General features: G+C 37.9%; 1 protein-coding gene across 16 annotated transcripts in view; it reads left to right on the forward strand.

Annotated features, from left to right (window-relative positions):
• Positions 1-14,557, forward strand: part of TENM2 (teneurin transmembrane protein 2) — a 3,953,434-nt gene that overhangs the window by 3,260,207 nt on the left and 678,670 nt on the right. For 4 of the 16 annotated variants that reach the window (XM_016954580.4, XM_054685277.2, XM_054685278.2 and 1 more), the window contains exon 1: positions 660-5,586. The exons of the other annotated variants lie outside the window; for them this stretch is intronic. In XM_016954580.4, the coding sequence (XP_016810069.1) occupies positions 5,541-5,586 (46 nt within the window). In that variant the 5' untranslated portion in view covers positions 660-5,540. Of the gene's footprint in view, positions 1-659; positions 5,587-14,557 lie in introns of those variants that run through there. 16 annotated transcript variants of the gene reach the window in all.

A 14,557-nucleotide genomic window follows, 5' to 3' on the forward strand; every position in this document is an offset into this window, starting at 1 on the left:
GAATATAGCAGTGAACAACAACAACAACAATAAAAACACGCTGACTTCATGAAGTTTATGCAAATATTTCAAGACAGTAAGTGTGTGACACCATTGATTATCCTAATATGGGGAGCACAGGCAGTTCTTTATCTTAGTTCTATTGTTTTTCATTTGTGCACATACAGGCAGAGACCATGGTGTGTGTGTGTGTGTGTGTGTGTGTGTGTGTGTGTATAGAAATATATATTTCAAATAAAAGCATTTATTCAACTTGTTGAAAATTCAACAATATTGTTCATCACCATGTACACAGAAAAACATCATATAGGTTGATGGAATTTTTTATGTTGTTCCAGATTGTTTTAGTATTATATAGACTTAGCCAGAGAGAAAATAAAAGAGAACATAATTAATGCATTTACTTAAAAAGGAAGAATTAAAGGTGATTAACCGCTGTGGGTATTTGTGTGGTTAGTTCTGTCTTTCTGTGTAACCTTAAAAGGATGACTATCAGCTAATAACTTTTCCTTTTCCATGCATGGAATGGGTGGCCTTGAGGGGCCCATCTTCAAGCAGAATGTAAATGCCAAGTATGAGGACCGAAATCAATGAGTATCACCTTCCTACAGCTTTTTTGCTTTTTTTTTTTTTTTTTTGCAGAGAACTGCATTTGTTTCTATCTGTGCAGCCATAGCTACATCATTCATATGTAATGTTTGTCTTTTATATTATTTTGTATAATTTTGATGATTTTCGTGGAAAACGTGATGAAAACATTTCCCCAAAAAAAGTGTTGCTGAATTTAAATGTGTTTAAAAACTTAATCCCCATGAGCATAGATGATCAAACACTCAACAAATATTTACCGAATAAGCAAGCTACTTTGTTTACAGATTGTGGGAGGTACTAAAGATGCAAAGTGTTTAAAATGTGAATATTGTTCTCATTTAATTTAAACATATATGGAAGAACGGGGCACAAACCAGAAAAGCCAAGTAATAATAAACCAATGTGGCATAAGCTAAGTCTGAATGCCTGACATGGATAAAAATAACTAGAAGGTAGGAAGACAAGGGTTAATATCCTGGCTTTGCCATTTGCTCCTTGTGTGACGTCAGGTAGGTTAATTTTGCTAAATCTCAGTTTTGTTGTCTGTAAAATGGTTCCAGTAACAGCCATTTGGTGAGTTGTTGCAAGGTTAGAAATTAGAGGCAATGATAAGTCCCTGTCATTTAAGAAGCATTCCCATTACTATGAACTATTTCATTATTGTGTAGGTGTTAGCTATATACTAGCTATTATGGTAATAGCTTTACATGGATTAGCTATTAAGTTCTCACAATATTTTACAGATGGGGAGAGCAGGGTTTAGAGAGTAAAAGAATTTGACCCATGTTCCACAATTAGGAAACAAATTTCAGGGTGGGAATTTGGACCTAGGACTAACCCCAAAGCCCAGCTCCTAATTATGATACATCCCAGAACACTGTGATAGCTATGGGAATTAACAGTTTCATCAATGTAAACCAAGAAAGTCAAGGATATCCTTGTGGAGGACATGTAACCTGTCCTGGTCTCTGATAAAAGATTGGAGTTAAATATGTTGATATGAAAGAGAAAAGGCCATTCTAAAGAGAACGAATAATGTACTTGAGGCTCTGAAAGGGATGCATATGCATCAGGCTGGGCGTACAGTAAGCTCTTGTGCAGTAGGGATAGAGCCAGTGTTTACATGGATAGGTTGGTGTCAAACCACAGAGGCGATTGAAGTTGAGGCAAACAAATCTGCACTTGATTCTCTAAGGAATTGTGAACCTTAGATGATTTGCAAGCCGATACATAAGATAATGAAATAAAACAGACTTTCAATTGACCAATCAATAACTATTGGGAATGGATGTCATTCTGAGTGGCATTTTAAGAAGGTGATTCTGGCTTGAGAAGGATGAATTGGAGAAGAAAAAAAAAAACCTCTTAAAACGGCTGTTTTCAATGGCTGTGTCACGACAGTTGGGAGAAGTGTCACAACGAACAAGGCACTAATAGAAAAGTATTAGTTTGCCAAACATTAGCTAGTTTATACATTAGGGCAGAGTCAAGGTCGTACGTAGAATAATGTCATTCTCCTTTCATTCAGATTCCAAGTGCATTCTTGAGAAGGGGAAAGGCGGTGTTACGATCTCTGGTGCAGTCCTTGCCAGAACCCTAGGAATGCCCCCTGGAATGGGTGCTGCATTTCACCGCCCTTCATGTGTTTCAGCACAAATAAAACAGCCTAAAGAAGGGCTGCATTGAAGAATTATTGCAACTGTCCAGGCAAAAGTACACAAATCAAGAAATGTCAGAGGTCTGAAAACAGTAACTTTAAGAGATATGGGGTTGGTATTTAAGTTATTGGTAATTGAATGATTGTGGTGGGGGAAGAACTGAGCCCTGAATGGCATGAAGGATTTTACATTTTGCACTGGTGAGGAGATTGGGAGAAAGGGCTTGCTTGGAGGGTGAGTTCATGAGTTGAGTGGTAGAACTTATTGAGTTTTAAGCATATTACCCAAGTGGGAAAACCCAGAGGAGAGTTTGAAGAACTGTAGCTTGTAAAGAAGGTCAGAGTGGAAAGAAGTCTTTATGAGTCATCCATTTTGAGGTGATGAAATATTGTCCATGTTATCCATTTTTAAAATTTTAAAAAGCTGTTGAGTGGGTTTCCTAACAATAGAAGTTCACATTTACTGATGCACTTGCTATGTGCTGGGAGCAGGACCTACCACGGCACAGGCATCGTTTATTCTTAATGACAACCCATGAAGCAGGTAGCCTTACACCCATCTTAAGATGAGGACACAGTGAGACAAAATAACTCAGTCAAGGTCACACAGCAGTAGGTAGTGGAGCTGGGATTCAATCTTAGGCAGGGTAACCTGGTTCCAAAAACTGAGCACTTAACTACCGTATCATACGCTGTCATATAAGCATATGAATGTAAAGCTCTCCCACAGAGAAATAAGTCACATAAAAGTTACATTCCTGTAAGAAATATTAATATGACTTGGTCACCCCAGTATAATCACCTAGCCCCCCACCCTACTCAAGGTATCTTAAATCACACATATCCACTCCACTACAAATGATATCCACTCAGGGAACCCACCTCCTCACTAAGGAAGCGGTAAAAATAAACAACAGCACTGATAGCCATTTGTAGCTTTAAAAAAATCTCTCCTTTTGTCTGCTTTGGAGATTTCTTTTTATCTTTCATTGACAATGTTTTGCAGATGCTGTTCAATAAACCTCGGGCCCCTTCCCCTGTTTTTATTGTGCTGAAATAGTTGCGTGTTGAAATAGTTGCGTCCTTGTAACTGGGTCTTTATTTTTATTGGCAGAAAATTCTCAGTCCACTTATTCCCTTGTATAAAGTAAATTTTAACTATAGAACCTGTATCAATAATGTCATTTAAAGGAGGCTGCTTCCAATACACTCCGCAAAATGTCCGCAGAGATTTCCGGATTTCCCAGTCACCACTTCCCTCCCTGCTAGCCAGGCCTTGCAGCTCCCTTTTCCCTTCTACATCTGAGCACTCTCTGTTCTCTGGCCAGCTGCCTTCTGTTCAGCCCCTGTGTGTTCTCCACTCTCTGCTCTGCCTTAATGATAAGTAGAGTTTCATCCTAAGCACATTAGGGTGGAGGTGGGGATTACTTCTTTATTTGGGTCCAAGGGAAAAACATACCCTCCTATTGGCAAACCATGAAGAGTATGACACTTCGAGTTTAACAAGATTAAGCAATCCCTCTTTGGGCACAGCAATGTGGCCAGTGTGGGGGAAGAGAGTGTTATTCTTCTTGGACCATTTCTCATTCTATATCTGGTGGCTTACATAGGAATTCCAAATTGCAAGATGCCTAGGGTCCGGGGATATGTTGTTGGGACATAAGATAGTTGAAATGGTTGTGTACTTGGGTTTTTCTATTTTTTATGTTTCTAAAATGATAATTGTTATAAGTAGGGCACATAGAATTTACTTTCGGATATTGGAATTGCTTAATTTCGAAGAGATGGCCAGTCAAAAGCTTGGGCATCTCCTCTTCCTGTTCACTTACTACTGTTTTAGCTCTGCTTACCATGAAAGATAAGCAGTCATTTTCACCAATAACTTATACCAAATAGTTGACCTTGGAACCAGCAATTTACATTCTTATAAAAGAGGTCACTTAGGGAATTTAACTGTGTAATCCTAGCCCCCATGTGGTAGGAGATGAGTAGAAATGGAACAAAGTTGGTGACACACCATTTGAAACAATTTGAATTGGGAAATCATTTCTTTTCGACTTCGTGTCAAAAATGGAACCTTCTTTAAAATGGTACAGGAAGGGAGAAGGATGCAGTAAAAGTCTGTAGCAATAGTGACTCAAAAACTCTGTTCCAGGACTCACGAAAGCAATCCTGTTGTCACATTTGGAGGGAAACCAGAAATAATTTAGGTTTTTCACTTTCCTAATAGCTTCTTTTCCAATACCTTTCCTTCAGACACCATGCCCTCCCTTTTATTTTGCCTTTATTAATGAAAACTAATGAAGAGAAACACCGTTTAAACTTGAACTAGGAAACACAGGTTTTGTAGTGCTAATATTTTGGTGTGGGCTCTTTTTTTTTTTCTTTAAGACAATTATCAAGACGAAGCATTTGTTTCTTCTTTTGTTTACCCATGGCAGTTTGTCAGCAGTTATGATAAGTAGAGTTCCATCTGCCAGTAAAACTACATTGCAAATTGCCGTAGAAATTAGCAGCTTTCATTTTTGCCTACATAAATAAATATGCGAAATAAATTGCACATAAATGCATCCTAAAAAATCACAGGTATACCACACAGTTAAATGCCAATCAGACAAACCCAGAGACACACTGCGATTATCTCAGTTTTCAAACCTGGGAGATACACGAATGTGTTTCTAAATGAGAGAGGCAGTGTATCATGCTCGCTGAGATAAAAACAGAAGCTGCCAGACACTGCACTGTGGCTTTATTCTGAGAATCCTTTGCCTGAAACCCGCTCTATCTTTTCTTGATGTTCTCTGTCTCTCTCTCTCTCTCTCTCCCCCTCTCCCCCTCTCTCTCTCTCTGCTTCTCTCCCTCTCTCCTCGCTGTCTTTCCCTCGCTCATTGTTCTCTCTCTCCTCCTGCCTTTGATGCACATACGTTGTCACAATTCATTGACTCTCCTCTCTTCTCTGTTCTTACACTCAAGCCTAGCGGTGCTTTCGCCAGGCAGCAGCAGCCTCTCCTGCGAGTTTTAGGCATGTATGCAGCTCAGTTTGATCGAGCGTTCCTTTTCTGCCTTTTCACTCTTACAAAAGATTAAAAGGTGGCGTCACATTGCTCCCCTGTTCCTTCCCGCAGGAGGGACTTAAAAGGGACAACAAAAACTAATCACTTTCAATAAGCATTTTCTTGCTGGAAAAAAAAAAAAAAACAAGAAAAGAAAAAAAAAGAAAGAAAAAAAAAGGCGGGGGGTGGACTTAGCAGTGTAATTTGAGACCGGTGGTAAGGATTGGAGCGAGCTAGAGATGCTGCACGCTGCTAACAAGGGAAGGAAGCCTTCAGCTGAGGCAGGTAAGCGCCGATCGGAGGGTTTGACCGAGTGGCTTAGTTAAATCTCTGTTTTCACCGTTTTGTAATTGAGAAAGGCATCCGCAGCAGAAGCCGATTTTTCAGTCGGCTTCCTTTTGTTTAACATAGAAAGTACCTGTATTAATTTTGATGAATTAGAGCATGCAGCAAATTCAATTGAAAATAGATTTGTATAGTAAATGCATTTATACTGGATGATTTCTTCTCCGTTTTATTTAAGGAGAGAGATGAGAAAGATGATTTTGATCAGAATAGCCCTTTGCATTACGTTAAATTCTAAACAGCTAACGGAAAGAAAAATAATCCAATTGATACTGCTTTTGAACTCCGGGACTTAAACCCTAGGAGACAGCTGGCATTTGAAATTTTTCTTCTAACTGAACTTCTGATGTGTTATAATAATTTTTCACTGGAGGTTTTAGCAAGGGTAGAGTTTATTTAAGTCGAGCTACTGGGGTTTGTTTGGCTTGGATCTTGTGGGTGAAGCGCTTCTTATATCTCCTTAACCTGTGTCAGGTTGATGGTTCATAAATAGAGATTAAGTGTTGTCCCAAATGAAATATGAAGTTAAAACATCAGGTTAGGGCATGTTGTAGAAAGGGATCTGGTAAATAATTAGGAGAACTGAATTATGACAGTTTGAAATGGGAGTTAACTCTGGAGGTGCTGTTTGATAAACCTTTCTAGATTCTAAGCGGCTCAATAATGGAGGGGCTGATTACCAGTCTCGAGTCGGAACTTTGCATCAGGATCCTAAATGTGGAATACATATGGATTTTCATTGTAGGTAGCTTTTAGAAATATGTCCCTTTTGTGTGCTATGAATGAGAGTTGTGGATTATATTTGATGGCATGTCTCCTTTAAAGAGCTTTGGGGTGAAGCTTGAAAGGCTCATATCTATTTTAACATTGAACAAACACAAAATGCATGATCTCCCAGCACTTGATTTTTGTTGCTACTTCTGTTGTTTTAAAGTTTTGATTATGTGTTTTTAACCTCAGTCTTTGTTGAGTCTGTGTTCATTGCTTCTGCTGCTAAAATGTATTGCTGACATGAATAAACTGAGATTTGAGAAAGCAAAAAAAAAAAAAAAAAAAACCCAAACCCACCTCTGATTAGCCAAGTTTCTAATTAAGGATAACAGAAATCCCGATTATATCTAAGATTTTACCTAAAAGATAGCATAGAATGTTTAAAATTCATTTTTAAATGTTTTTATGAGAAAATCTGAATATTAAAAGTACAAAATCCAGTTAAAAGAATCCTCCTCTGGAATGATATATACAAGGGTGACTTCAGTACCTGTACTAGGTTTGGTCCTAGAAAGAACTGCACTACTATGGCATTGTTGATTTCAGCGGCCACGGAAGGGAGGATATTTTATGTATTTGTCTGGAGATAAGATTTTTTCTTCCCAAGTTTCCAAACCGAACTTGCTCCTCAATATCATACCCTGGCATATCTCGCGTTTTCCAGACCATCTGATGGCATCTTGTGGGTGCAGCCTATGAATCCAATTTTATGAGGACATCAGAAACTGCTGAGTAGTGGGGAGTAGAGACCAAATGGACTGTGGGTCTGATCATACTTCATCATCCAGAGATAATCTCTGGTGGAAGTTCCCTAAGAAGCCCCTGATACAGGTTGGGGAGGCTTAATTTTTCCTCATGGTTGAAAGAATAGGGAAAGATGTAGACAAGAGAAAAAGACACTGCTGTCGAATGTTTGATGCAATCGTGCTGGTGGTAGCATAGTGAGTTTTTAAAATCGCATCACATGTAATTTTTTTTCAGCTTAAGAAACTTTGCAGAATCTTGAAGTAGCTTTTCTCAAATTCAATCTCGTTTTTTTTTTCTACATCGTTTTTTCCTGCATGAAATTTTTCTCTGACTCCAGCTATACCTAACTATTGAAAGCTGTTATTCTGCTGCTGATAATGATGATTATTTCTCAAATAAGTGGCAAGTGTTGAAGGGATGGGCCAAGAGAAGTATGTTGTCTGTATCATATATGCTTTGCTTTTATTTATGAAAATGACTTCTTCCAGGTGAGGCAATGATAAATTTGAAGTTGCGACTTGGCTATTTGCCTCGTCAAACAACTGTCCTTTCCTTAAAGAACAAAATAGAACTAAAGTAAGCAGAAATAATTTCATTGTAAACTGGATTGTAGTTCAGCATGTACTTTTTAGGCAGATGGTAATCAAAGCTATCCTTACTCAAACTATTTGATTCATATAAATAGCATTTTTCTGAATTTTCCAGTAGATGTTGCTGGAGAGCAAAGAAAAGAGCATTTTTTTTTTTTTTTTTTTACAGGAAGAAAAGAAATGCAGTAGACTTATAAAAGCCAAGGAAAAAGATTCTTCTCCCCAAACTCTGCTGATAGCATTTTGCATAATTTGCTAATTAATGAATTATATTGAATCATTACCGTTTATGATGTTCTATAGAAAGCTATTAAAACTTGAGTTCGATTTTAAAATTATGAGATTGTTCTCTTTAGTCCCTATATATAATGTCTGTTTGCTGTTTTCCGTTTTTAAAAAATCAACTTAACTGCACATTACTATTCAGAACATTTCATCCCTGAATGCTAAAACCCTTTAACATGCAAATATGATGTCAGAGGAAGAACTGAAATAGAATACCCTGAGAAGAGTAATGATCAAACGCATTATAAAAATATGCACCAGTTGCCAACATGTAATGAAATATTAAGAAATTAAAAGCATGCAACCTCTAAAGTAATAGAATTTCATTGCTCTGAGACTGTTTTCCCACTGAATATTAAGTGCTTAATAGATCTACCCGTAAAAAACAATCGAAAACCTACATGATTTGTCACTGAAGTTCTTTCATTATATGATTTTGAAAAATTAGCCCAATAGGATTTTCCTCAGAATAGGAAATGTAATTAACATTGGATATTAAGTGTCAGATTTCCAAAGCAAAAGCTATAAGGCTTGGTGGAGAAAATAGGAACGCAGAGAGCAAACATAAGCACTAGAAACTGAGGGGACCCACGCTGGAACTACTCTGCTTGTAATCACTGTGATAAAATGACAAAGACGTCCCAGAGGAGCCCAGGAATCTCGTACCCAGACACGAACTGATGCAATTTCAGGACCAATGACCTCTATCTATGGGAGTATTTATTTTTGGAAACGATCAATTAACTGATTTCAATAGTGAAAGGGAAGTGTATATGTTTTTTCCAATGAGAGGGGGACGTAGGGTATTACAAAAGCACTTGCAGACATGACAAGGGTGTAACCTATGTTGGAGAGCTTTCGGTTTTCTTACCTTAAGCAGACCTAGTTCTTTGCTGGTGGATTCTTCTTTGGCATTGAATCACCTCTTTGTCAGTTTTCCTTCCTGAGGTGTGAAATGCTCCATAGGATGTTTTGATTTAACACCTATTTATTTCTCTTTTCTGGGAGGAAAAAGCTTATATTTAGAAGGCATAAGTGTCAGCTACTTCTATTTTGTAATTAATGCTCTAAGTCCACTGGGCTAAGGATGTTCCCGATTTTATTTTTATTTGATTCAAATACATTTTTTTTTGTACTTGACCCATAGTGGTTCTTTTCTTCTTCTGTCTTTAAATAAGGAAAGCTACACAACTTGGTGGGAGATTCTACTTTCTAGTAAAGTTTGTTTGTTGTTTGCCTCTTGTTCTCTTTTTTTAATAGTAGCTATCGAGCGCTGACTATATTCAAAGTACGATGAGCTAAGTGTGCCAAATTGCACCCCTAACAACAACAAAAGATGTCTCTCCACTCACTGAGAATCTGACGAAGATGCAAAATATGAGCCAAACAGCCTACTGGACTAAAAGTGCCAGGTCTTAACTCCCTCCCTTAGGAGAGCAGGGGAGAAAAGGTCGCTGCAGGTTGAGAGGACCCTGAGGAGCCTGTCTTTGAGTTAGGGGTGAAATGTGAAAACACAAAATAATCCCCATCAGCAAAATCAGCGTGGGCACAGGGGGTACATGTCAAAAGGGAACAACCGATGCTAGTATGATGGAGGGTCTTGAACGGCAAGCCAAGGTATTTGATAGCCACTGGAGAGGGGTGATCTGGTAGCTTTAGGGGAGTTGCGGCTTTGGATGTGGACAGGGAAGTACTGGAATATGGGGTCCCACCATACAACACACCCTTCCCAGGAAATTCTGAAACATCTGTCTACAGGGCATCTATTCTTCCGTTAAATTGCAGCCTTACGGAGGTATTGCTACCAGTAGCCTATATCTTCCCCTTGTAGCAATGCTGTTGAGAACTCCCAGTCCAGAGGCTGGAAGCCTGTGAATAATCTGTTGCATTAGCCTAGACTTCAGCAGTAAGGTTGAGAAACGCTGGGGAACGGAGACTGGCTACGAGAAACACCTTCGTATTATAATTATTGCAATTTCTTGTTTGTACTGCAGATGTCATGCCCTCATTAGACAGGGATTTTGTGTATATGCATTTGTTTTCATGTTTTCGTAAGAAAAACCTTCACCATTCGTTGGAGATCAGACCCGTGGTTTAGAAGGTGTGATGTTCTCTCCATGCTATTTCAGTATAATCAATTAGTGTTATATTCATCTCTGGTTTCTTGACATTGATTAGGATGGATTTTTATGATCTTTAAGGGTTTTCATCTCTCTAAAAACATATATACTTTATTTATTAGAATTAATTGCCTCTCTGAATTGCCTGTGTTGTCAGCTACTTTCTAGAAACCTTGACTAACTTACCTTGAACTCTTTGACGTCTAGTGTATTTGACTGACAAGCTCAGCTGTGGAGACTACTCTAACTATATAATGGAAGTTTATATGTGAACATATAAGCTGTTTTCTTTTCAACAGAGTTCACGATGAGAAGGAGCAAAAATAATTATTAGTACAATTAAGTAAGTAGAGTGTCATGCTTTTCCTCTGTAACACGGATTTTACCAGCCTGTTCAGGTGGACACGGTCACCAACATCACCTCAAAACCAAACTGTAGATGAGTGACTTTCCTTGTCCTCCAACCACTTTAATTTAATTTGTTCCATTTACTTTTCCAAGCTTTCCATCTTCCCACCATTTTAATACTATCAGAGATGGGGTGCTGCCCATGACATTCACACTTGACATTATCAAACACAAAAGGCATCACTCATACACTTGACTGCATTACAATGGAAGGAAAAAAATAGATCCCAAAGGCTTAGAAATTATTGTCTCGTACCTTGAATGTAGCTGGATTTTCTTTTCTGTTTCCTCCAGCCTGCCTCATTTGACTGTTTTGCCACTGTGTGTTTGCAGAGGGTTCTAAAAGCCCTGCAAAAATCAGCACTCACAAATCCATAACATACACATTTTTATATTCACTGGAGATATGTGTCTTAGTATAATAGAAATTTACAATCATATCATTATTGTCTGTTATTTGTTAGGCACCAACCACATTTTGATGAAGTTCCAAAGTTGCAGCTTGCACCAGAGCTACCTTCTCATCATTGACTTCAGTTCTTCTGACAGTTCGACAGTCGTAGCCAAGCCTTGTCCTGACTCACAGATCTGTGGTCACTGCAGTTCCTTTACTATTGCTGGGCAAGCCAGAGATTTACTGAAATCCACAGTAGCTCTAATTTTTGTGTGTGTGAGTGCGGAGAATTCTTAAAGTTAGTATAAATTTCTCTGTACCTCCCTTTTCTTCCTATTCCGAGCCTGCTGGTCAAAGACAGTTTACCTCTCTGTCCCCATATATAAGACAACACTTGTGACCTGAATAAATAGCATTAGATTGTGGTGAGTTTCTTCAGTCATATTACATCATGCATCACGATGGCGTGTGCTGTAAAGCTCTGTAAAACAGCCAGCTACATGATATCCTGCAGGTTTAATATACTTCTGCAGCCTTGTACTTGGGAAGGATTTCTGTAATTGGAGACAATCTAGTAAGGAACTTTTTAAGCCATCGGAGGCCAAAATACAAGTTTTTGAGAAACGTGCCTTTATAGGCTTGAAACTGAATGGATTACAATTTTCTCTTAACTGGACAGAATCATAATTGCCTATAGAGTACGGTCCTGATTATCCAGGGTTTGAATTTCCAGCATGGGGATTATCCAGATTTCTTCCTTGACTCCCCTGTCTTTTTCCTAACTACCTGACGTGAATCATTTCTCTAATCATTGGCACCTCTGCTAATGCTATGCAGGGGCAAATTTGAGCAGGAAAATCCGAACTAGCGAATTATCATTCAGAAGAGGGAATTATGTAGAAAAATCTGGTTTTTGTAACTATTCACTAAAGTCGACCGGATAAATTTAAATTTGGGGGGACATCTTTCTATTTACAAATGATGGTTTACTGTAGCTGCATATATGCTGTTGAGAACAGCATATATGGGTTTCCTACCCAAACCCCAGTTAGTTATTCTCCACCATTCTCATTTTAGTCATTAACTGGGTGCCAATCAGTCCTTGATAAGTTATTTATTTTTGGGATTTGACCCACACACTGAAAGCCTCTTAGATACCACAAGGAGGCTGAGATGGTGAAAGAATAGGAAGTGGAGCTGGCCTTGCCAGAAACGCTGTTACTGCAGAATAGGACAGGAGTCACCAGACCACCTTCCAAGTCTGCAGAACAGGGAGCAGATTTCTGTCTACTGAATATTACTACAGAATCAAAACTTGAGGCTGGGCTCAGTGGCTCATGCCTATAATCCCAGCACTTCGGGAGGCCGAGGTGGGCGGATTGCTTGGGGCCAGGAATTGAGACCAGCCTGGCCAACATGGTGAAATCTCATCTCTACAACAAATACAAAAATTAGCCGGGCGTGGTGGCGCAAGCTTGTAATATCAGGTACTCAGGAGGCTGAGGCACCAGAATTGCTTGAACCCAGGAGGCGGACGTTGTAGTGAGCGGAGATCGTGCCGCTGCACTCCAGCCTGGGAAACAGAGCGAAACCCTGTCTCAAAAAATCAAAAAAACAGGAACCAAAAAAGAAAACCTTGATTTCCTCTCATATTCACGTACATCAGTTGTGGCTTGGACACTTTCATAATCCTGTGGTTATATCTGGCACTTTGTACCAATGTCTCATTAAATAGTGTACTCTTCTGTCATCTCTATTTGACAAACATACTTATTAATAATCGGTAGCAGTTTGAGGTGCTTAATACAAATTCACAAGCTGTTTCTGTTTCTAAATGTATAACATAATATAAGCAATAAAACATATGCTATATAATATAATTGACAAAATATGCTAAAAGGCAAAAAGTGGTATTGCCTCAGTGGTACTTTAAAAAATATCCTTTTATCACCAGATTAAAACTGAGTCTGTTAGAAAGAAACATGCTTGAAGTTGTTAAATGTTCAGGTGCAGTCGATGATGTAGTATAATGAACAATAGTTTTCAACCCATATTTCAAATGAGAATTTAAGCAGTAATATAGTACACAAACTGAAAATGTAAAACAACTCTTAGAACAATCATTGACAAATCTAGTCACATGTTCTGTATTTAGAGGATTCCTCTTAGTATTTGTATTTGTGTTTACATTTATATACATACATGTATGTACACACATGTATTATAGAGAATATATGTATGTGCATATATCTTTATCTATATCTATTTCCAGAGAGAGAGAGACAGAGAGAATAAAGGGGTGAATTCCTAATAATATACAGTATGAGTGCATTCCCGATAAAATATTGTGTTTTTTCCAGCTGACATTATTAATTTCCCACAATCTGACGCACAGTGTGCTAGGTACCAAGGATGCCAAAATGAAAAAGACACAATTCTTAAGGAGTTTATGATCTAATCTGAAATTAGATATTATTTTCATGTTGAATTTTCAGTTGTGGATATATTTAGTAATCAAAAACATTGAGAGAGAGAAAAAAAAAATCATGCGTTACAAAGCCATTGGAGCCCACACTAGGTATCTCTACATTTTACATGTCTTGCCTCATCAGGAGGAGAGTTGGAAAATAAATATAGGCAGGTATGATTTGGGGGAAGAAGATTCTCATATAATATAATCTTGTCCCAACTAAACATAAATCTGGCTTTATGGAAAAGCCAGGCTAGGGTTTCTGAGTTCTCTATTACCACTTACTGTTGATGCTGGCCACAGACCAAAGATAGGATTCGTTTCTCTGATATTCACTCTTCTCTGAGTTCTATACAGCATTCAATCAAGCAAAGAACGTGAGGGAAAGTGTTGTCAACCTGCTTAGTATTAAACATGCACAAATAATGTTTTGTTTGAAAAGCTATGTAATTGAGCATATGTTTTTAAATGAAATAGGCTTATGTGACAAAAATCATTTTATTCTTGATCTATATGGCATTCATGATGTATATATTTTATGTGTTTATAATCACATATCCTATGTGATTTATATACACACACATATAGTCTCTAGAGGTCAGTAGAATATAAGAAATGGGCAAAAACTCATGTCTAGATGAGACCCAGAGATCCTGGAGACCATTTTTCAAATGGTGAAATGATGATAGTCGACTAATGACATTAGGAACTGAAATCATTAATCAGTGTTAACAAAAAAGTCATGTCATTCTTGTTCCTGAAATGAATCTAATCTATTTGTTTTAAGCAAATTTCAGATAAATGAACATTTACATGGCAAGAACCTTTACAGAAACCAAGCTGTAATTACTTTATTATAGTTTATTATAACAGGCTGTGATTCTCCAGAAGCTTTTTTGAGGATTTTTTTTTTTTAATGTTACCAGAACAAAAAGGTAATTTGTTTTTAAACACTTGACTATTACATCCAAAACACTATTTCTCTTTTAGCTGCCAATTCAGTCCCCTTGACTCTTAGAAATGAATCATTTCATGATTTATACGTTGTAATTTTATTTGTTCTTATGAACTAAGTGTCCCTGGTGTTGGAAAATGTATTAGAAAATTGTGATTTATTTTATATATT

The sequence above is a fragment of the Pan troglodytes genome, chromosome 4, assembly GCF_028858775.2.
Source record: "Pan troglodytes isolate AG18354 chromosome 4, NHGRI_mPanTro3-v2.0_pri, whole genome shotgun sequence".
NCBI lineage: Eukaryota > Metazoa > Chordata > Mammalia > Primates > Hominidae > Pan > Pan troglodytes.